At 41.6% G+C, this 22,551-nt stretch overlaps 2 protein-coding genes across 3 annotated transcripts; one reads left to right on the top strand and one right to left on the bottom strand.

Annotated features, from left to right (window-relative positions):
* The first annotated feature begins 844 nt into the window (after window positions 1-844).
* On the top strand, window positions 845-6,036 carry LOC127375412 (BLOC-2 complex member HPS6). The gene has a single exon (XM_051421331.1). The coding sequence runs from the start codon at window positions 1,214-1,216 to the stop codon at window positions 4,040-4,042; it is 2,829 nt and encodes a 942-aa protein (XP_051277291.1). The 5' UTR covers window positions 845-1,213; the 3' UTR covers window positions 4,043-6,036.
* Window positions 6,037-8,518: 2,482 nt separating this feature from the next.
* On the bottom strand, window positions 8,519-21,238 carry prom2 (prominin 2). Of its 2 annotated transcripts, XM_051421332.1 has the most exons (25): window positions 21,136-21,238; window positions 20,434-20,575; window positions 19,070-19,423; window positions 17,518-17,579; window positions 16,905-17,110; window positions 16,487-16,607; window positions 15,986-16,049; window positions 15,792-15,881; window positions 14,724-14,920; window positions 13,909-13,983; window positions 13,632-13,695; window positions 13,344-13,500; window positions 13,111-13,263; window positions 12,880-13,003; window positions 12,670-12,758; window positions 12,169-12,253; window positions 11,909-12,052; window positions 11,746-11,814; window positions 11,499-11,591; window positions 11,358-11,411; window positions 11,174-11,254; window positions 10,067-10,135; window positions 9,881-9,970; window positions 9,614-9,726; window positions 8,519-9,481 (listed from the first exon to the last, which is right to left on the bottom strand). In XM_051421332.1, exons 3-25 carry the CDS (start codon window positions 19,329-19,331, stop codon window positions 9,430-9,432), a joined length of 2,514 nt encoding a protein of 837 aa, XP_051277292.1. In that variant the 5' UTR covers window positions 19,332-19,423; window positions 20,434-20,575; window positions 21,136-21,238; the 3' UTR covers window positions 8,519-9,429. The 2 variants fall into 2 exon arrangements, with proteins under 2 accessions (XP_051277292.1, XP_051277293.1); XM_051421333.1 differs by lacking the exon at window positions 21,136-21,238 and having other exon boundaries at window positions 20,434-20,592.
* Between the last annotated feature and the right edge of the window lie 1,313 nt (window positions 21,239-22,551).

Raw genomic sequence — 22,551 nt, 5'->3', positions numbered from 1 at the left:
TTGTTTGTCTGCTGAAAGGTCAGAGGTCGAAGTTAATTCCTTGATTGGAAAACAGTTCACTATCTTGATAGACTTGAATGCTATACATGCTATATTTGTATCGACAAATCACTGACTACTTAAAGCAAACACCAAATTATTTACAAATCCAAATTAAATCACACCACATAATGAACTGACTGAAAATCCAATTCATGAGTGATGACCACATCAGATAGGCCTGCCCTAGACTCCTTTTTGCCATTAAACGTGTTTTTAAAGCATAAAGAGATTACTGGTGTATAAGCGGTGTGCAATTTTAGGATGGGACAAGAAGTTTCCAGAACTGTAGATGGCAACAATAACAATAAATGTATATATATATGTTTTTTAAAAGGATGCTAATGTATAAAAGAGAACTAACTCTTAACGAGCTAAACCTAAGAAGAAAAACTATCTTTTGCTGTGTCAACATTGCTAGTGATAGCATACTGTATACACAACAGTGGATTCAGTTCCTAGTATTAGTTTTATCATCAGATAACAAACAATGTGAGTCGGTTAGAATTATATTACTCATTTTATCAGCTCAGGCAGGTTTTTGAGAGCAGACATTTTGACATGAAATAGTAGGTTTTAAAAGGGTGTAAAGAAGTTTTATAAAGTCATATTTTAGACTGAATGATATATATATATATATTATTTTTTTTAGTTCATTTTTAATTTTCAACACAAAAGATGTCGAGATGTTCAACACTGGTTGTTAACGTACCAGCTGACTGACGACCAACGCGCGGCGACAGTTGCTTCTCTCTCCGCCCCTCACACAATCTTTGGTCAGCCTTCGTGTCGCTCCGCCTCTTATGCTAAAACACCGTCGGTACCGGAAATTAACAATCCCGTGATGTCAGGGGAGTGCTAGCCTAGCATCGGAATGACTACAGTGCCTCTCTCGATTTGGACTTAAAAGCTTTTTCAACAGTTAACTGTCAGCCAACAGTTTAGCTCCGTTGTCGTGTGCCGACATGGGGTTAGCGGGCTCGAAGACTGTCGGATGATGTATCCCTCCGCACGGACGTTAACAACGGAGATGAGAGCCTGTCGTAGGAACCTAACGGGATGCCGTCCGGTTAGCCTCTCCGGATCAGATTTATGTGCCACAACACGCTAGCGGGCTAGTTCATACGTTGTGGCAAGTTGATTAAGCTCCAGTCAGTCTGGAAAACGGAGAGTTATGGCGCGGTTGGTGTTGGAGCAACTGTCAGATTTCGGGGACTATACTGGCGGTAAAGACCTGGTTGAGCTCTTTAAACTGACCAACAACGAGCTCAAAGACTGCCTGTCAAACGTCCGCCTGAGCCCAGATGGACGTCACATCCATGTTATCCTCCGCAAGCCTAAGGTCGGTCTTGTGACTTTTGACAAGTATGAAAGACCCCAGCTGGCCCAGAACCAGAAGAAGCTGGATCTGTGGCCGACACGGACCGTGCCTGTTGTGGATATTTTGTATTTGGACCATAACAATAACAACAGCAGCAGCAGCAGAGACGCAGCAGCTGTGGCGGTGGTTTATGAGGATGGAAAAGCTGAGTTTTGGAAATTCCACGAGTGCAAATCTGGCTGGCATCTCGTACAAACATCAGACTTGTGTAACAGCCCCCGAGCAAGAGTGGTGTCTGTCTGTGCCTGTTCCAACCTTATCATCTGGTGTGAGGAGAGGCCACCCTCAGAAAGCTCTCCAGCCCTCAGCTCCACAAGGAATAAGCTGAGATACTGTGTGTGCAGGCGTGACTTCGAGGTGGAGGAGGGGGCCGTCAGCTTGGGTGGAGTGAAAATCGCCCTCCACAACAACCCCAAGTTCACTGTGGTGAGCTCAGGTGAATATGTACATCTTCTCCCTGACTTGAAAGTGAAGCCACTGTTGATCTCCAGTTTTTTTCTCTCCTGGTCCCCGCGCCATGACTCCTTCACAGTCAGCACCACGTGTATGAACACTCCCCTAAAAAGGCTTTCGGCTAAAGAGTCTGACTTTAAGAGGTTGGTCACAGACTGTTTGGGATATCTATCAACTCTTGAACCACCTGAGATCTACAACTTCTCTCCTACATCCTGTGGAGGCCTGCTGTTGCTGCTCAGCACAGGCTGGGTGTGTCTCCTGCAGAAAGATGGGATGCTGCGGCAGGTGTATAAACTGGCCGACAACTGCTTGACGAAATTCAGCACTCACACTAGCCTCTGCATGTACGAGGACACCCTGGCACTGCTGATAGGACAAAACCTGCATCTGATCGACGTGAACTGTGGCAGAGAGCTGGAACACGCCACGCTGAAGAGAGAGGGGTTGTTATATGTGAACCGGGCTGAAAGTTGCACTCCTCACCTGCTCACAGAAACCGGACTTTTCGTTTTAGTGAACAAGGAGACAGACTCCAGAGATTGCGACTCTAAGATGAAGCCTCCTGGTTTCAGTACAGTGGAGAATCTTCACCCAGGAGCCCTCCTGGTAGAGGCTGTCTTCGAGGAAGCCTGTAAATACTACCAGCAGAGGAGCCTGAGCAGCACCCAGCTCACTGTGGACACGCTGAAGAAAGGAGGTAGGTTCCAGGCTCCCATCTCTTTAGCCTCCATCCTCAGGAACTACCTCAGTGCGGGGTCGAGGCAGAAAGGAGCAGAGCTGTCCCAGAACGGAGGAGTTGGATGTACAGCAGGACAAGATAAGCTAATGGGCTCTCTGGAGGCTGAGCTAAAGGCTCTGGTTTCTCTGGAGGAGGTGAAGGGCAGTTTAGTGAGGGGAAGTGTGAAAGAGGTGGAGGCAGTGTGTGAGAGTCTGGTTGAGAAAGAGGTAACTAGACTGCTGTCATCCTCAGAGCTGGTTAAAGAAGCTCTGCTTTACCTTAACTCCATCTTCAACATCTTCCCCCGCCAGGCATGGAGGGCGGCGCAGGCTGCCCTTCAGCTACACTACAATGGGGAGGGCTCTCTCTCCAGCAGGGCTCCAGCAGACATATGGAAAACTGTCCTCAGTCCTGCTGTGACAGCCAGCACCCCACCCTCCCTCCCATTCACCAACGGCAGGTCAAAGCACAATCATAGCCTCAAAGGTGATCACATTGCCAACTGTAAAGCCAAACCTACAAGCTCTGCTCCCCCAGCTGCCCTACCCGTGTTTGAGCTCCTCTGCCACTCAGTTTTCCACTTCCAGCCCAGCTGGTTGCCCAGATTCCTGGAGCTCGCCCAGCAGCAGCAGGGCTCAGCCGGCCTGGGCCTAAGCCTGGCCTCTTCCTCCTGGGGCTTCTCCGGTGGGCGAGGAGGAGAGGGCGGGGAGAACAACGTCCCGCTTTACAAACGAGCCCTGTGCGTCTTGTCCAGCCTGAGCTTAGACAGAGACCAGCATCAGGACTTGGAGGTGGAGTTGCTGCTGGTCAGTGGGCGGCCCAACGCCATCCTCCAGGCACTGAGGATCCTCATGGCCAAGCAGCAGTGGGAGCGGGTGACGCAGGTCGCCCAGAAGTTCTGCAAACAGAGTCCGCTGCTCAACAAGGAGATTTTCACTACTCTGCTGTGCGAGGTGGCCCAGCACAGAGACCTGGACCCCTACCTGGACCTGCTGTGGGTGCTGTGCCCTGAAGACCTCACTGTCACCACTATTCTCAACTTGGTGCTGAAAAACCTCCCCTCTCCTAACACCCCCCCTCCCTCCTCCTCCTCCTCCTCTTTCTTCTCCACGTCCAGCACAGCATCCTCATCCCCGGCTCCCTTTGCGGACTCACAGAGCAGCCAGTTGACCATCGGGCTGTTGAAACCCCTGCTGAGAAAAGTCCTTCAGAGGGAGACCAAGCCTAGCCAGCGCTACGCTGACATCCTCCAGTCGCCATCGTTCCCCCCTCCTGCACCTCGTCGCCAGCCCGCAGAGCAGCCTAGGGCTGTCACTGATCCCAGCACAGACTCAGCTCTGGGCGGTACCACCGCACCGGGTGTACTTGCAGAAACACCTGAGCAGCAGTCGTCCACACACACAACTGTCCCAAGGGCGAGGGTGGCACTACCCGCTAACCCAGTGTGATTTACATAAAAATGAACAAACATTCAAAATGGAGAGCAAAACCGGTCTCTTAAAACATTCCACACATAATCTGACTTAACTGTGAAACAGTGTGTGTTGACAATCAGTGTATTGCAGTTATATTTGATGCTCTTTTTAAAACTATTGGTAATGTCAGATGAAGTATGACAACTAGAAACTATGAAATGACTACTGAAGATCTTACCAGTGTAAATACTGCAGGTAATTTTAAGTCTTAATGTGTATATACTGTTTCTGCATTGTTATTTATCTCTTAAGCCTTAACTGCACGCAGATGAGAATGTTATTGCATAAACTTGCATTGAATAAGCTTAGCCTTCAGAATACCATCAATAAATGATAATATATTGAGTTAACACAATATAATGGTTATCTGCTCAGTCAAAAACAAAGCCACTAACTCCCATTTTGGGGGTTTATCATATCCATGTTTAGAATATACTTTGCCTCTTTAAAGTAAAAAAAATCTGCTAATTGTAGTCAAGTATAGCTGCCTTTAACTTGTCGATGTCAAAGTGTGTTCATGCAGTGGGTAATCTACTGAGTGTTATCCAGACAAACTGGCCTTTGTGTTTGAATGTTTGTTTTAAGTGTGGTAGGGTTTAGAGGAGGAGGAGGGTAAGAGAGGTAGAGGTCCAAGGTTCCTTTACTGACTTCTTGTTTTTTACTCAACATATTATACGTGCTTAAACATTAACCTGGTTTTGATGGGCGCAACCCAAAACACTGTCATCCATTTATCCCTCTAGACTCCATCTTGTCCAATCTTGCTCCCTCGCAGCTCAACTCACAGGGCATTCCAGACCGAATACCCAGTAAAAGTGACTCACAGTTCGACTTTAAATTCAATTTTGGAGGTAATTCTGTTAGGATCCGTGTGTGGGTTGGGCGCGTTGTGACTAACATAGGCTCCCTGCTGCTTGCATAAGGTCATGTACGTCTTCCTTCATGGACCCAGTGAGGGTAATGTTATTAAAGATGTTAGGTCCTCTGTCTTCTTGCCCCTGTTAGCTTTCTCCATGCTTTTATTTATCACCCCAGTCAGTATTTGCTTTTGATGCATCTCTTGAGATTGTTTTTTTTTTTTTTTTTTTTTTTTTTTGATTAAGTGCTGTAAACAAAAATATATTTAAGTGCCTATTATCTTTGATGCCTTTAATGCTTTTCTGTTGGAGGAGTCTTTATAGTTTGTTATAGTCAAAGAAAGTGTTTTTGTATGTAAATGTTGAGCCCTCCAAACAAATCGTAACTATCTTTGGGAGTCTTTACTAAAACCTGTGGCGCTGCATGGGTGCGGTACAGACAACCCTGTGTTGAGTGACAATCAGACTCCAAAATGCTGCAGAACAATCACACTGCCTTTCACAGTGCTGCTGTTCATTTACAGGGTAGTGTCACATTCCTGCAGCTTTACTCTTGTTCAGGAGAAAGAACTGGAGGTAGATCAGAGGATCTGTTTCCTGTATTGTATTGAGTACAGTATTTTGGGGGGTTTTGGTAACTGATCTTGTCCTCAACAGTCAAAGACTGTTTTTAATTTCAATATGAAACCCGGCTGATTTCTCGCTCTGATCCGATGCATGCATTAGTTGTGTCATTCCAAGCTCTGTACACTTAAATAAGCATGACAAAGTCTGTGCAAACGATTTCAGCTCGGTGCCAAAAGTGTTGCTGTCTGCCAGACATGTTTGAGTCCATCTGAGAGTCACTGGAAACTCCCTGACTTCCCTAGACAGACGACTCAGCCTGATGTTATGACTGTTAAGACATTAAATATTAATTTGCCCTAAACTCTGCTTTAGGTTTCCTGTTAATGAATAGGATCTCCTCCTGGATTTGCTCGACAAAGTTTCACACCATTGCCTTGGTTACTTTTGGTGATGCTCTCCTTTCAGCGGTATTTGAAAAAAAGAAAATGTATACAAGTATTTATTAACAGATGCTGTATGCTATTAAACTGGAGATAAAACCTCTGTTTGCTGTCCCGAGTTTTACATGTTAAGTGTCTGATTCTGCATTTATACAGTGCAATGCAATACATTATTAATGCCCTTCAACAAATGCAAAGCTTGTAATGTTCAGTGTAGTAGAAACTGAGGGTCTGAGTGCACTATGGGGGGGTTGTGGTGTTTTAAATTGCATTATATTGTGTTGTTTATTGTTTTTAATGGTACTTCCAAATGTGTCATTGTCACTTACCTGCCAGTCCTTGTTCCCACAAATAGCTGTAGTTCTGGTTTGTTCCGCTTGATCAGCAATTTCCATTCACTGTAGTGCACAACAACAAGTCAAGCCAACAGACCACACAGTATTGAATCTGAAGCAACGGAAATGTCAAGGTCAATATGCTCTATATGGTTTATTTATTCAGTTATTTACAGTTAAACAATTAAAACAGTACTGATATAACAGCTTATTTATGCCAACATTTGAGGTACACACAGTTCATTCATATGATCCACTGTCCACAGTTTCACCATATCCCTTCCATGGACAAATCCACTTACAGCTGCAGTCTGGTGTGTGTGTGTGTGTGTGTGTGTGAGAGAGAGAGAGAGAGAGAGTCTAGTTCAAGGGTTTGAGTGTGTAAATGCACTCAAATGTTTCCATGGTCAGGGCCCATAAGAGGAATGTTCAGTCGTTACCCATTAAGCTTCTGAATCAGAGGCTGCCTCTTGCTCGGTGGAAAAGAGGCCTTTCTGATAACGCCAAAAACACAGGTCAGACATTCAGCGCGTGCACGTCACTGCCGGTTCTCGTAGCAAATAGGCAGGTTTCGCAGGGGGATATGAGGGTATGATCAAAGGGGTGGAGTAAGTGTAGAGGTGGAAAGTGGAGGGCAGTGAGCCATGTATCTTGAGTGAAAAAGGCAGAGGGTAATAAGAGACTGAGTCTTCCCAAAGGGTAACAAAATGGCAGAGCTGCAGAAACAGTCATAACCTGATCCCTGACATGTCTCAGTCAGTCTCTCTATTTCTCATCCCTCCTCCCTCTTTCTTTCTCTTTCACTTTGTGCCACACTTTTTTTTTCTGCTTCAGATTGAGTTCCTCTGCATAGAGCCTCTCGTGTTACAACATTTTGAGTCATGCTGGTGCTGTAACGCCATCGATTCACTTGTTCTAATTATAGATGGCATCCTGTAAACAATAATGAATCCAAACAGAGGCTGGCCGGCCCTGCCCGTTCCTCTGTCCTCTGCTTGTCTCTGAACAGCTGACTATAGCCTAAAGAGCTGTACGAAAGAATACATCAGGAGAAAGATAGCCACATTAAAGGACATTTTCATCATCTATATTAATAGACTAAATTTATTTTATATTTCACAACTCAATATTCTTTAGAGGATGGTGATACTTTTTATACCTTATACTTAATGGAGTTTATAGATTTAATGAAAATACTGCTGCTCTTGTTGTGCTTCCTATGATTGGACTATAAATAAGCCTATGGATCGTCAGCCTCATACCAAATTTGTGCTTTCCCCCAAAGGCTGTGATTTCTTTTTTAAACTGAAGGGTTGAATGTATTGTATGTATTGTATTGTATTATTAAGATGCAAAATGGTACTGGGATCTTAAGTTCATTCCTGTGCTCAGATTACAAAAATAATTAATTATTAGGCATCCTACATATTTAAAGAGTATTCACAAGAAATAAAACAGCATGAACAGGGATTTATGTTATTTTTCACTTTAAGGCCAAATCAAGATTATCTGCCTCTGGGCAGTCCTGTTCTAAACCAATTGGAGACAGATTTTCAACAATGAATGGGCCATTTAAGATGAACAGCATTTATGTTGTTGCTTTTTTTTTTTTTTTTTTTACCTCAGTGCAGTCACTAGGACACTGTGGGGTTCTTAAAACCTCAGCCCAGGTGCTATAAAACGTTCTGTGCTGTAGAAAACGTCTGTTTTGCATGTACATAATCAACAAAGGGAAATGAGGTTCATATTACTGTGAATTCCTCAAATAAAGGGTCAGTCTTTAGATCTTAATTTTTTAGCCAGCTCACACAATTTTCTTTTCATGTCACATGATTGGGGAACCTAGCGATGTGTTCATGGACTGTTGAGATAACAGAGATGTGTGACAGTAATCATGATCACAAAGACACACCATCTATTTCTACTGTAGTAAATTAGCATGTTACATAAGCAGTGTATAAATGTTATCTGGGTAAATATGCAGTTTATGTAGCCAGTGGTGTGCTGATCACTAATCTGAATATTAATGTCAGTTGTTAACGTGAAACTGAAAACTGTATTTGTTATTGCAGTGTTTGTTCAACTTCAACAAACTGTTGCAGTGTGATGAATGTTCATGTACGAGGACATACTGGGACACACTAACTATGAAAAGCACTTTCAGTGTGGAGAATAGACAGTGACTGATCGGTGAGATTCCTGTCATGTTACAGTTAAAAGGTCAAAAAATGCACAGCAGACTCAGTGCAGTTGTTGATCAGTAACAGTTTTTACATACAGTAGTTTCCAACAACAGGCAGAAATGTTTTGAGCACATTGAGCAAACAGACCATATAAAGTGCTGTGTGACAGAGAGATAAAACGCAATCTACTATTGAGTACAAAGTAGTACAAAGTACCAAAATCATCATTAATCATGAATAACATCAGTCAAAATCAATATTTACAAAAACATATTTGAAAATTGTAACAAAACACTTTCATTGTGTAGTTTGCAACATACAACATCTGTCACACAAAATAGTGTATTAATCTCATGATTCTTTCAGGACATTGTTCTTTTACAACAATTTCAAATACAAGTGCAAGTATCAAAAAAGTGATTAAAAAGTGGTTTACCATTAGAACAAGATTGTCAAATCCCTGCGGTTGGCACAGTAACACACGGCTGCATTTTCTGACAGCTCTGCATCAACACAACTATATATAAATGCGATCAACTCTCAACAAAGATCTGTTTTATAATTTGAAATATGGAACATATATTGTCAGAATCCAGCAGCAGCTCATACAAATCATTTATGTAATACAGTAAGTGAAATAAATCCCTTTGAAATTTGATATAAAATGATGAAAAATTCCCTGCAGATTCCCTTACGTCTTGTGTCCCCCCTGAGGTCAGTTCTAACACGCTGTGTATGGTGTATGTAATGTATTGTATCACCACTGTAGTCCCTTAATAAATGGCTTTGCTTCTCCACCTTATGGAGAAAATTGGAATCAAAAAGACACAAGTAGGTAACCTAACTAGTCAGTCTGAGACTTTCCACCAGAGTGACAATGTGCCACGTCTGTGCAGGAGTGTACCACCTGTTTTTATTTTGCCAAGCGATGCCGAAGCCTGGAGTCTTTTAAAGCTGTATTGCGGATATGCCGTCTTCTCAGGTGAATTTCATCTGGGCACGTGGGATGTGGTTCATGATTATGTGGTCACTGGAAATAGAGACATTAAAGGTGGTCAAAGGCAGGCCAGCACAGTCAAATGAATCTTGCACAACATGCGTTTTGAAGTAAATAGATCTAGTAGATGCATCTTTGTTAGTCTTTTTCGGTTGTGCTACTTACTCAAACACATCAGAGTACTTCATTCTCCTGTAGTACTTGGCTAGTTTCATAGAAAATATGATGCTGGGGATGAAGAAGATGATGCACCAGCCCAGACTAAACCAGAACGCATTCTAAAGAGAGAGAATGGGTGAATACCGTAATATGCAGAACTGATCAACAGGAAAGGGATTTATTACAGTTTGACATTTCTCAGCGTTCAGAGTATTTTATTTTATTTTTTAATCAATGAATCTGTAGGTGGAGCTTATAGTTTCTGATCCTCACCAGAGACTCCACAATTTGTGAGCAGAGGACAATCTCAACAGAGTTCACAGCGCCTGCCACCGGCCCACAGCGGCCCACCTGCTGTGTGATCTGGGAGAAAACACACAGATCAGTAACAGTGAACTCACATGTGTACACAAACCTTGGAAAGATACGATATGTTCAAAAAATCTGTGTAGACAGTACCGTGACGTTGGCCCAATTAGCATAAACAATGAAGTAATTGAGCTGACAGTCCACAAACTTTCTGCTTTCCTGGGATCGGAGAGAGAGAGAGAGAGAGAGAGAGTAAATTCCACACATTTTCTCCCTGCTTAACAGTGGGAAGTCATGAGGAATTAGTGGAACGCCTAGCCATCTCAGCAAGTGAAATTCTGGGTAAATCCTGTGAAGTGACCCATAAATAACTGCAATAGCATTATGATTAGACAAGGCGAGGTAATTACGAATGTTTATTTATGTAGCACATTTCATGAACAGTTCAGTTCAAAGTGCCTTTACATAATGCATTAAAACATTAAAGAAAACGTCTGGTCATATTCAATATTTCTCTTATTGTAAACAAATCCTTAAGTGTGCTCATTCCTCTGTGAAATTGACCTCCATCATTGTCCAGATACTATTAAAAACACATAAATGAGCCACACTGTTGCACTGGGTCCTTGCAGTAGGCCTACTAATTGCTGTTTGGCTGACAGTAGAACCACATTGGCCTCAGACAAGGATGGGAACTGAGAAGATGTTGAAAGATTGACTAACACATTGTTAGTTTTGGTATTTTCAAGGGATTTGTTCGCATTAATATAAAAAGAACATCACCAGCCTTATCCTTTCATTAGAAGTTGATTGATGGTGATTAGGCATGTTGGGGTGTAAGTACATGGTGGATAATTAAAAGTGGTTTCAGTCAGTTACAGTGGATTAAAGTCAGGGGAAGTCTGTTTCAGTGCAGACACCTAAAGAGCGGTTTAATATGATTAGTTTTTCTTGTTTTTGTTCAAATCCTTCCAGCAACGTTTACATGACACAAGATGGACCTTAGAAATAAAATAATGTCATTCCATCCCCCTCAATACATTTTCTACACTTCAAAGCATGTGAAACTACAAATGCCCTGTGGATGTGGAACCAACAAGCACATTGTTTCAACTACAAGCAGCAACAACCATAATCACTGAGCCACAGCACCTTCCCCCTCCCCCCCTCCGGCTAAATGACTGACCGACCACAGGCATTAACAGACCACATGGAGCACTCTTTCTTCAAACTCATGTGACTCGTGGCTCTACTCACGGTCCTGATGATCTGTGTCATATTTGTGTTGAGGAAGTCTTGTGCTGCTTCCACGTTGCTCAGCACCTCCCCCACTGTCCCCTGGAAGAGAAGGAGAAAGGAGAGAAATGAGCCACAGAATGACAGAATGAGAGGAGAGTTAGCTTTATTCTTGGCATTTCCAGGTGCTAGTCAGTGTACTCACATTGATTTTGTCTGTGACGGTTTGAAGGCTCTTGATGCTCGAGTTGAGGTTATTCTGAGGGCAAAAGCAGTAGATGTTTAATGGCGAGCCAGAATGAGGAGATCAGGAGACATGGCAGCAGAGAAAGGGCAAGCTACTCACCAGCTGTGGGGTGATGGTTGTTTCTATATCGGACTGGATCCTCCTAAGGTCCCTGGCCTCTTCTCTGAGCTCTTTTTTAGTATCGCTGTTTGTCTAGAAACAAGAAATAGGTTGGGTAGTAGATAAAACATGGGCATCAAAAAAAATTAATCCAGTAAAGAATCATGTGACATGTTTGTAGTGCAGAAAAGCAGAGTGAAGTGTAAAATATTAACAGGGGATAATATGTTAATGTATCGTGACTCACTTGAACATCAGCGAGGGCGTCAAGTTTGTCTGCTGTTGTATTCAGATTGATGCTAGAAATGTTGTTCATCTGAGTGAGACAAGCAAGGAACACTGAGTCACAGATACATGTAATGACAGTAAGTCTACACAAAGAGGCATACAAGCCCATGAATAATGCCCACCTGCTGTGTGATAACTGTGGAGTCAAAATTTTGAGCCTTAATGGAGAGACTGCGGATTCGCTTTTCATCTTCAGGGCTCAGGAGATTTAGGGTGGGCAGAGTGATGTCTGTATCCTCAAAGTACTGCTGGATCTGCTCTGTGTACTGCGTGTGACCAGCAGAGAGAAGAAAACAAATGATATAGGTTTGGTTAGACAAAAGTAAAGATTTTAAACATATGCACATAAAGTTATTTTAGGTTTGAATGTAAGAAAACTCACTTTAGACACGTTCAGCAGGTCTTCGAGGTCTATGACCTCGTACAGGCGGAGTGTTGTCCACAGAGGCTTGTTTTCCGCACAGTCTCTGTAATGGTTAACAGAATCAGAATCAATGTCAAGTGGGTTTTCACAACTTTTCTTTGGTATTTTGATGCGTAACAATAAACATAGTAGGAGAAAAGGTAAAAAAGTACTGCAAACGTGAAGAAACACAAATAAAATAGCAATTTAATAAAAATATGTAAAATATATCTGTTGGAAATGGAAAGAGCTGTACAGTGTTTAAAGCAAAGAGGATGGGATGTGCAAAATATTGACCAAGGAATGTACAAATGTTATTCTCAGTATTAAAGTGCTTTATGTATCCTACTAACTTTAGACCTACAAAGAAAAAAGGGAGAAGAAACAATGCAAAACCTGATAGAAAAACTAAACTAAACTATATGGAGCCTGTGAATATGCATTTTGTTCCTGTGTGAGAGGTGAACTGGCATCAGATACCTATAGATATCAGAGATATTGATGTTGGTTTTCAATCCCAAAGCTGGACTTATATCAAACCCTGGAATTAAACCTGGAGTATCAATTAACTGTGGAGAGAAGACAAAACAATATTAACACAAATACACTGAACACTATGTCTGTAATATATTTGTATTGCTGATGCATGCAAATATAGGCGTGTGCAGGTGTATGGTTTTGTATTTCTACCTTCAGTAGTTCTCCGTTGCTCCAGGGCCGACAGACCAAAGTGTAAACATTCCCACCCAGCACGAACAGCACAGTCACCACTATCATGAACAGCCAGGAGAAGAGGAAGCTGAAACCTGCACCCCTGCAACCACATCCAGATCAGAGATCAAACAAAGAGCTCAGGGGGTGAAACAGTTTGATCTGATATGTGACTTAAAAATGAAACCGATATTATAACCCAGCACTCACATCATGAGGAAGGTGCCTCCACAATTTGCCGTGCAGGATCGCTTTGTGGGGTCTGCACGGGGACTCAGACCCACAGGGCCCAGGACCAGACCCAGGAGGTTACACACCACCACCAAGAGGACCACGCAGCACAGGGCCACACCCACTCCCCATCTGAAGTGTACAGATACAGGAACTGATTTTTGGCTTTTCCTTGCATTGATCACATGTGTTTCCACATCTAGGCTTTTTACCTAATATGCTCGGCTCTCTCTATCTCTGGTGTGTACTTGAAGATTTCTCCATGCAACTGGTCCAGACTCGTAGACACGTTGGTCAAAGCAGATAAAGGGATGTCACTGGTAATCTGGGAGATCTGTGCTTTTATTTCATCCAACAGCAGCTTGCTGCCTAAACACACACACACAAATGTACACCAACACACATATCTTTTACTAACCAATCTTATACGTTTATTACGAAAGTAATATTTGAAAGAGGAGTGAAGCCCAAAGTTTGTGACAGTAAATGTGCTCACTTACTTTCAACTACATCCATGGTATCATTGGTCACCTTCTGGGGGATGCTGTTGAAATAGTCCTCCACCTGAAGTGAAGACAGCATTCATTAGAATTGTGTCTTTCTGTCAAGCTTTCGTCCATGAAAAAGTAGCTTTGTTGCAGACAGCTCTGTTTACACACTCAAAGAGTGTAAATAAACAACAGCCCTAATAGAGTACAAAACCATGCTTTGCTTTTGCGTACATTATCTTTGATTAAAACAAGGCTGGCATTATATAATCAAGACTGGTGTTATTACCTCCTTGATTTTGGCTTTAAAGTTAGTTTTCTTGACTTCATCCAGCGCAGACTGGAACTCATTTAAGCTGGGAATCTGTGGAGAACAACCAGAGACACACACGTGCAACCATTGTGACCAGCAATCACATGTAATCATATGTTGTACTTTAAACTAACAGAAGAGGGCAGCAGACCTCAGCAAAACTGCTTGTTTTCATTGACCTTATCAAAGAGCCACAAGGAAATTAGTCCACACCAAATAATAAAGAATGGCATTTCTTTTTGTCAATGTTTTACTCTTGCTGTCATGATGAAGATTGTATATTATACAGTACACTCACTTAAATAGTGATGAGGAGAGGAAGCAAGGTGAGAGGAGAGGGAAGAAGATGAGTGGAGACAAAAGGAATGGAGAGGAGTGAAGAAAAGACGAGGAGAGGAGAGAAAGGGAGAGAAGAGGAGCAAGGAGTCTGTATGTGTCAGTGCTAGACGAGTGTAGGAGGAATTGAGAAGAACAGATGGAAGGAGACCAAATCAGATGTTCAGACAAAGCCAAAAATGAAGAGCTATTATCATGTGTCACACTGTCCCAGCCTGCGTCAGAGGTGGTTTGATTGCATAAATGATTCTTCCTGTTGCTCCGTGACAATGTCTTATAACGGTCTGTACTTCAGCATAATCTGAGCAGTCAAACTTAACTCCTCTTTTGCCGACAGGAGTGATGTTCAGACCAACTTTATTTAATTTGTCTTTGTTGTTTTAATTAATCCATTCAGGCACAAAACACAGCAATATCTCATTACGCATCTTATGTTTTGCAAAATCAGTACTTACAGAGATGGACGTATGAATTGTTAAGCGCTGCAGTTCAGGTTTCAAGTAGTTGCATCCAGTGCAGTTTGGCTTGGATAAAGTCTGATTGATGCGATTTTTAACAGCAGTGACATTGGCCTGGAGGCGGTCCATGCTGGATTGCAGCTGGGCCAAAGATGAGTTCAGGTTGTTCAGTTGAACCTGTGTGTTATGAGTCTCTGCTCATACCAAAGAAAAACACACATATTAGTCAGCGTATGCACAAGTTTGAAAAATAATCAGCATTTTAAGACATTCCTCTATGACTTTTATAATTCAAAAGCATTTTAATAAGCTGAAAGGAACATAAGTTCTAACAAAAAGTGAACACCGTAAGAGAAAGAACAACAGCACATTGATTATTAAGGAAGATACTGTCCAGATGCTTTTAGTAAAGCATTCAGAATATTTTCCGTATTACTCAACCAAGCCTGCTTTGTGTTACTCTGAGAGCAGTGTTAAGAAACATGTCGGTAAATTGTGTATCAGCACTTAATTTGTCATCTTGGAAAGGACGAAATTACAGCAACAAAAAAAAAGAAACATCTCTACGCTGGAAACTGAATTACAGAACCCTAAGAATCAACATTGTTTTGATTTTCTTGAATTTATTATTTAACTGCCTGTTGCAAGGCTGCATAATTCAAAACCAGAAACTATTCTAGCTTGGCAATCAATTCTACTTAAATTGAAGAAAAGTTTTATTATTTATGGTATTTTTATCCATTATGTCTCCCTGATTTCAATGAGATCATAGATGTGGATGTAATTTGTGGATGAATTCAGAGAAAAGTGTCCCTGGGCCCTACTTCTACCTAATAATAATAATCTAATTATTCTTGCACTGAAATAACTAATGAAAACAGTTTGTCACACAAAAAAGCAACCTGTCAGTATATTAGCAACTAAATTTAAGACATAAGAAGTACAATGCAGTGAAACTGTAACAGTGCTTTTATGGGCAGTTCATAACTGATCTCCTGTCAAATATGTACACAAGCATTTACTTGCTCAAACTGCAACAGGACAGAACATGCAGGTACACTTTACCTTGGTCCAGAAGTCTAACGGAGTGCAACGCCATGTCCATTGTTCCTCTTAATTTCTCCTGGATCCCTGTTCCCACCTGAGGGCCAATGGCTGATTCATACAGACAAATAGGTGTGAGATGGTCCATCACATGACAAGAACTGAGAAACAAAAGTGGTTCCTTCCTTTTTACAGTATTAGCTCCCTTTCCTTACCATCTAGGTTTCTGGTAACCTCCTGTATGGTCTTGGAGCTCTCACGCACCACATAGTGTATTTGCTGGAGATAAGCAGAGTTAAAACAAACTCTTTTAAAGTGTGAACACAAGATATGAAATACAACAAACAGTATGTCAAGGACTGACTTCATGAGCTAATCGGGTCTGGCAGCTTTTGCAAATGAAGAAGAACAAACAGAACACAACCCTGTCTTTCCCTCCAACCTTTTCCCGTTCTCTTATCTTAAGATAAGTGTATTGACACTGCAGAGTGCAGCGTTGGTCTTTAATCAGTGGACCAACTGGACAATTGTGGCTCTGTTTGTATCTCACACACAAAAGCTGTCGACTCATTGATGTCAGGGGTCCAGGACAACAAAGTTTTTTTTACATCATAGATGACAATGAATGGAGATCAAGAGCAATTAGTCAACCAGTTATCTTGACCTTTGTCCACACTCATACCATGAACTTCAGTCAACAAGAGATTTTGTCTCACCTGAGGCACAGCAGTGAGGAAGGTGTTGATGTTATATATTGTTTTGTTGAGTTCCACTGGAGTCTGGTCCACACTCCCTTTGAGGGCTTCATTACTTCTGAACATGCATATGTTCCCAGCACTACAAACACACACACACACACACACACACACACACACACACACACACACACACACACACACACACACACACACACACACACACACACACACACACACACACACACACACATACACACACAAACACAATTCAATTTGTGTCTTGAACATAAAGTGAGTCTAAGGGAGACATTCAAGCTGACTTTTTTTCTATGCTAATTTCAGATAACACATCATTATGCTGTTCAAAAATACACATGAGAACACACATACACACACACACCACACACACACACACACACATAAACCACACACTCACAGGATAATGACTGTGGTGATGAATGCACTCCAGTAGAGAGCTCTTCTGCGACAGTGAATGGAGGACGTCTGCTTCTGGTACATCTTCCCACCACAGTTGCCACAGCAGCGACAGCACGCCAAGAGGAAACCGACTATGGGCATCAGAACGATGTACAGGATGCCAATGGCGACACACACCAGGAAACCCACTTGATACACCAGGGACTGAGCATAACAGACAGACAGACGATATGAATTACAACTAAAATGACACCAATATCAATTTATATTTATATTTTGTTCTTAATATATGTTGTTTGTATATCTGGAGTTTGTAACAAAAATAATTTCCCCCTGGGATTATTAAAGTATTTCTGATTCTGATTCTGATTCTGATTCTGATTTCAAGGCCAAGATGGCAGAAACAGAGGTTGGCCTTTGTGGTCTGTCGCGACGTCATACTGTGAGACACCGTCAAACAGTAGTTTTACTGTACTGTGGTGACAGTCCACAATCAGTGGATGACTAAGTCTGAGTGATTTCAGTCGACTGGGCTGCTTTAGGGTGTGTCTGTTTTTTTCCTTCTATACAATAAAAACAAGTTAATGTGAAACTCGTGTACATTTACTTACTTCTCTGGTGATTTCTTCTTGATTTGACTGGTCAACTTCCTGGACTATTTTCAGGATCAGATCTAGAACCGAAGGGAAAATTAGTTTTTGTGGCTCTTTTGAGTAACTTCAACGGACATAAAAAGAGTCCAACGATAGCTAATTCTATTCTACTCTACGCTGCCGCTCTCTGTTATCCTTCCACAAAAGCCTGGCCACAGGGACAATGTGTCCTGTGCTCTGTATAGACATTTTAATCTCTCTCATTGTTAAAGTGGAAATCTAACACCTCCATCTTGTGGTTACTAGGAAACAAGGACAGCTTTCAGGAGATCAGGTTTTCAAACAACAAAAAACATACAATAAAAACCTGCAGTTTATGGTCCCGGAGGAACTTGTTATTGTGGATATTAACCTCAAAACACAGGCGCAGGTACAGTAACTGAGAAGGGGAAAAAAGTCCAGATGCTTTCTCACCATCTGTGTCACTGCAGTCTATGTCATGGAAATTTGCATTTTACCTCATTGTTTTGCATGTCACATTTTTTTTACATTTAAAATGCTTGATATGAATCTCTTGTGTCTTGAGTCTCAGTGAGATGTGAACAAATATTACATGAAACCGCGAGCAGCTGGAGTGTTTCCATTATACACACATAAGACTTTAAAGTATAAAAAAGAGTTTTTTTTTTTAGTAAAGTATGTTTGGTTGGTGTATATCCTTTTTTTTTTTTTTGTCTTTTTAGCCATTCATTTAATAAGAAGAAGCCCTAATGTTTGACCACCTCCTAGAAGATACCCACAAAGCAAAAAAAAATGTTTTATATTAACATTTAGAACCTTAGGCTTAGTGGCTTATTGTGAAGCAGAAACCCACAGTTTACAATCTATTCGCCCTATCATAGTGCAATTACCAACAATGTGTTCAGCAACTCCTATCGGCAAACATGGAAAGAAAGACATGTCTCTTTATGCAACATTAAGTGCATGCTGGTCGAAGCTTTCTCACAATCTCAACATTGAATCCACCATGTCTAGCATAAAGATTATTTGAGTACAATGACTTTGAACAAAGGTTGTTTGTCATGTTTTGTGTCCATCTGTTTTCATTGAAATCAATACCAACCAGCAAGGAGTGTACATAACAGACGAGGGTTTATGGTGCAATTACAACACATCACGGGGACACACACAGATGCGACACAAGCCTCAGTTTCAGGAAACTGCGGCCTAAAAATATCAGAGCAGGAAATAAAGGTTAAAGATTGACCGGGAAAAAGACAAGAATTTCCATTCATTTACTGATTACCCAAAACTGTCATGTTGTTTGTATGAGCATTATTAGCTTTAGAGCTGGTGTGAAGGTTAAGTGTGATGCGTCACCTTTGCCCCTGTAGATACATTTTTCCCCGTGTGAAAGCCAAAGTATTTCACTGTGATTTAAATTGCACTTGGTTGCTCTGGACAGAGAAATAAATGCCCTCAAACAGAAACTGTGAGTAAGTCGACAGAGTCCTGTGCACCTTGACAGGTTCAAGATGTTTGATTAGTGAGTAACACTCATGGTACTAACCTTTAGGAAAGGGTTTAGGCTGGACTGTGTGGAGGAAGGACTGGACCAGAGCTGACATGAAACCCACAATGGTGTCCTCCCCTGCTGTGCCCTGGTAATGGGGCGGGGCGAAGCTCTGTGGGGCCACGGCTGCTGGACAGGTAGTCTGCGGAGGGACAGACTGGGCCAGGCTGAGCCCCAGCAGCGACAGTCCTACACTGGCCCTGAATGCTCCAGCAATGCCCCGACACCTCCAACCCCTCATACTCTCACATAACCCCATGTCTACAGGTGAAACGGGTAGGGTAAGGCTTGGTCAGACAAAACCGATTTATAGATTGATCACCTCATGGCACAGGCTTTGTCTTGATGTGCCTGAAAAAGAAAAAAAAAGACTGAATACAATGACACACTCATACAAGGCAGGAGAATTACAGATTGGACAAGAAACCCACAGATTGAGTCACGGTGAAAGAGGTCGCAATGCGGTTTGTTACAAAATGGCAGAACTGCCGGTGTCTTGCAAAAAAAAACCTAACAATGGCAGTTTGTAAAAAGGGAATATAAATGTTAAACAAACACCTTTTAGCTTCTGAGAAAAACAGTGGCCTTTACGCTTCTCTTTTAAACTTCTGTCTCCCACGGAGTGATAATGTGCTGACATTTAAAAGTTACAGGAACAGTCTTAGGGGAAATAATACGACACATATGGGATTATTACAACATGTCTGGCTGCGGGGGTCAAGGCTGTGTTCATAGTGTAAACACACAGAAAGGCTGCATCCTTCTCAGATACCGCCATCACCTCTGTTTATCCACACCAATTCTTGTCTCTCAGAATAGTGGACAGAAAACATTATTCACAACAAGTGGAAAAACATGTTCTGATTGCACAAAACACCAACAATATATTTGGATATTAGTTATTTCTCAAAGCAGGCTTATCAACTGATTTTCTAGGCGTAGTTCTCTAAAGCAAATAACTTTGAAAGGCCATAAACTTTAGGACCTAAAGTAAGAGAACACTTCTACTTCCTACCTCTCATGGTTAAAGCAAACTTTTAAAATCAGAGAAAATGGTCTACCTGTTCTTGTTTTTTCCTTTAAAAAGGATTATTATCACTTAACATCATCATCTTGTTTAACCTAGCACACGCCTGAGGATATTTACTGTACATACAGGGGCTCTGGAGACAAACAGTTCATAAGGTCCAGGCACTTACTCGAGGTAAAGATGTGAGTGTGAGTGAGAGGGTAAAAAAAGTTTAAAGAGTTCAAAGTGAGAAGAGGGCAGATAAGAAAGGAATAGAAGTAAAAAAAGAAAACAAAATGTAGACACAGGAGAGCAGAGTGAGCATTTATCTGTTTTCTTTCAGTCAACTTACCTTCTTTGGTTGAACAGCGAAGGACAGTTGCAGCGCTCTTCACTTCTGTAATTCAGTAAGGAGCATGTGAGTCTCACAGTCAGAGTAGAAATCTGATATGCTCTGCTGACTTGAAGCTGACTGAATGCTCGCCTGGAGAACACTGGCAGAGAAGAGAGGGAGGGATAAAATGACTGAAGGAGGGAGAAAGGGAGGGTCTTGTAAAGAGAGAGAGAGAGAGGAGAGGGAGTGACGTGGGTAAACAGGAGGACTGTGGGAAAGAAGCAAATAATACATTCAAACAAATGGGATTTTCCCCACTTATTTTCTGTGTCAGATAAAATCAGTAATCACAATCGATTGATGCTAATAAAAGGTTCTATTTTTTTATGCTGGATAAGAAGATCATTTTCAATCATTCAAAACAAATCAGTCAACATCTGCCGTGGTGTGGTGTCCAAACAAGCAACAACACAGCCCAAGTATGCAGGACAAGATAGCTGGAAAAGATACACTTGGAGAGTACACAACATCTAACCGTTGCCAAAAAATCCTTTTCAGCAGCCATTATTGGCAACAGTTAAGGAATTATATTTTTCCCATGTTATAGGGAGTGTCAAAAAGGAAGATATACAGTTATAACTGCGGCTGAGCAAGCCAAGACAAGAATTAAACCTTTCTTCCAAAAACACAAATTTTTTCCAAAAAGACACTATTACTTACCTATTATCTGCAGATGGCACCTCTTAGACACGGGAGACAAGAAACTGACAACTATCCTGATGCTTTTCATCACAGTTTATGTAGTCTAGTTTGTGAACTTGGTGCTCCAGTCTGCTCTGTTTAATTCCTCAGTTGCAGAAATAAGAGAAATTAAATTTGCATGAAAGGGAACAGGATGGTCCGATATGCAAAAGTCTGATTTGCTTCTCTGAACTCTACTGGCACAAATGAAGCAGAGGGAGTTGCATACTTTTTTCTGTCCTGCTCTTTTGTTCCCCTTATCAGGTGCCCAGTCACTCGCAAAACATTCATCCATGGGGTTCACCTCAACCCATAGTCATCAATTACAGGCTGATCCTTTAATCTGCTACCAAGAGAGGACTTACCAAGTGGCTTTGGCATGTGAAAACTTATCAAGGCCTTGCAGTGCTCTCATTCAGTGAATGTCCTCAATGATTCTGTGCTCCTTTAAACAACAGCACCTCCAGATTGTGTGAGGTCTTTGTGTTCACGAGTGGGAAGCCAGTGAGGGACCATGACCTTATCGCAAACGCTAGCAAGTTCTGGCTAGTTGGTTTGAGTGTTGTGATAAGAACGTGGCTCCTCACTGGCTTCCTACCTTAGGACATATTTGTGATTTATAGAAGAGGATTGAAGTTGTATCTCTGACTGGCTTTTAACTATTAGTTCAGGCTGAACATAATTGTTCTGTACAGGGAAACTACGATTTGTGACGACCATGACCAGAGGTGGTTAAAAGTTCTCAAAAAGACTACAGTTAAGATGATTTTCTCACGCAATGTGATGAAGCTCCTTTCACCAATCCTTTACTTTGTACCTGAATCAAAGAGTTTCTGCCTGTTTTGGAATAATAGCTTCAAAAAATGTACTTTGTAGCACACAAATGTCCATATCTGAATCACTTCCAGTATCTCCTCTGCTTTTGTTTCTCCTTTTTCTTTTTGTGTTGTAGTATGTCAGCTTGGCAGCGAAAACACCTAGCTCTGCTTTATTATCTAGCTATTGTGTAACTATGGCTATCTGTTACATAGATTGGTATTGTCACTATTTCTGTCAATAGGTCTCTTCTTTTCTTGGCAACCAACATGGCTGTCATGTTCTAGATTACTACCGCCACACCAACAACTTGCTTAAAAAATCTAAATTAATTAATGAATTAATTAATAATAATAAAATTAGCAGGTGACACTTTGGATTGCATCCATGACAATTTGGTGTTTATTAACTTAGAAATAAGGGGTGTGGTGTCTTGATCACACTGCATTTCAAACAAGAAAATTCAGTTAACTCTACTGGACATGGCTTGTGTCCATTTTGCATGCCAAGGAAAACTTTTTTTTAAGCATTAACTAAAGTCAGATTCATCAAAGCCTCCTGGAGTAATTGTGTAAATGT

The sequence above is a fragment of the Dicentrarchus labrax genome, unplaced genomic scaffold, assembly GCF_905237075.1.
Source record: "Dicentrarchus labrax unplaced genomic scaffold, dlabrax2021, whole genome shotgun sequence".
Lineage (NCBI taxonomy): Eukaryota > Metazoa > Chordata > Actinopteri > Moronidae > Dicentrarchus > Dicentrarchus labrax.
This window is presented reverse-complemented; position numbering and strand designations above follow the sequence as displayed.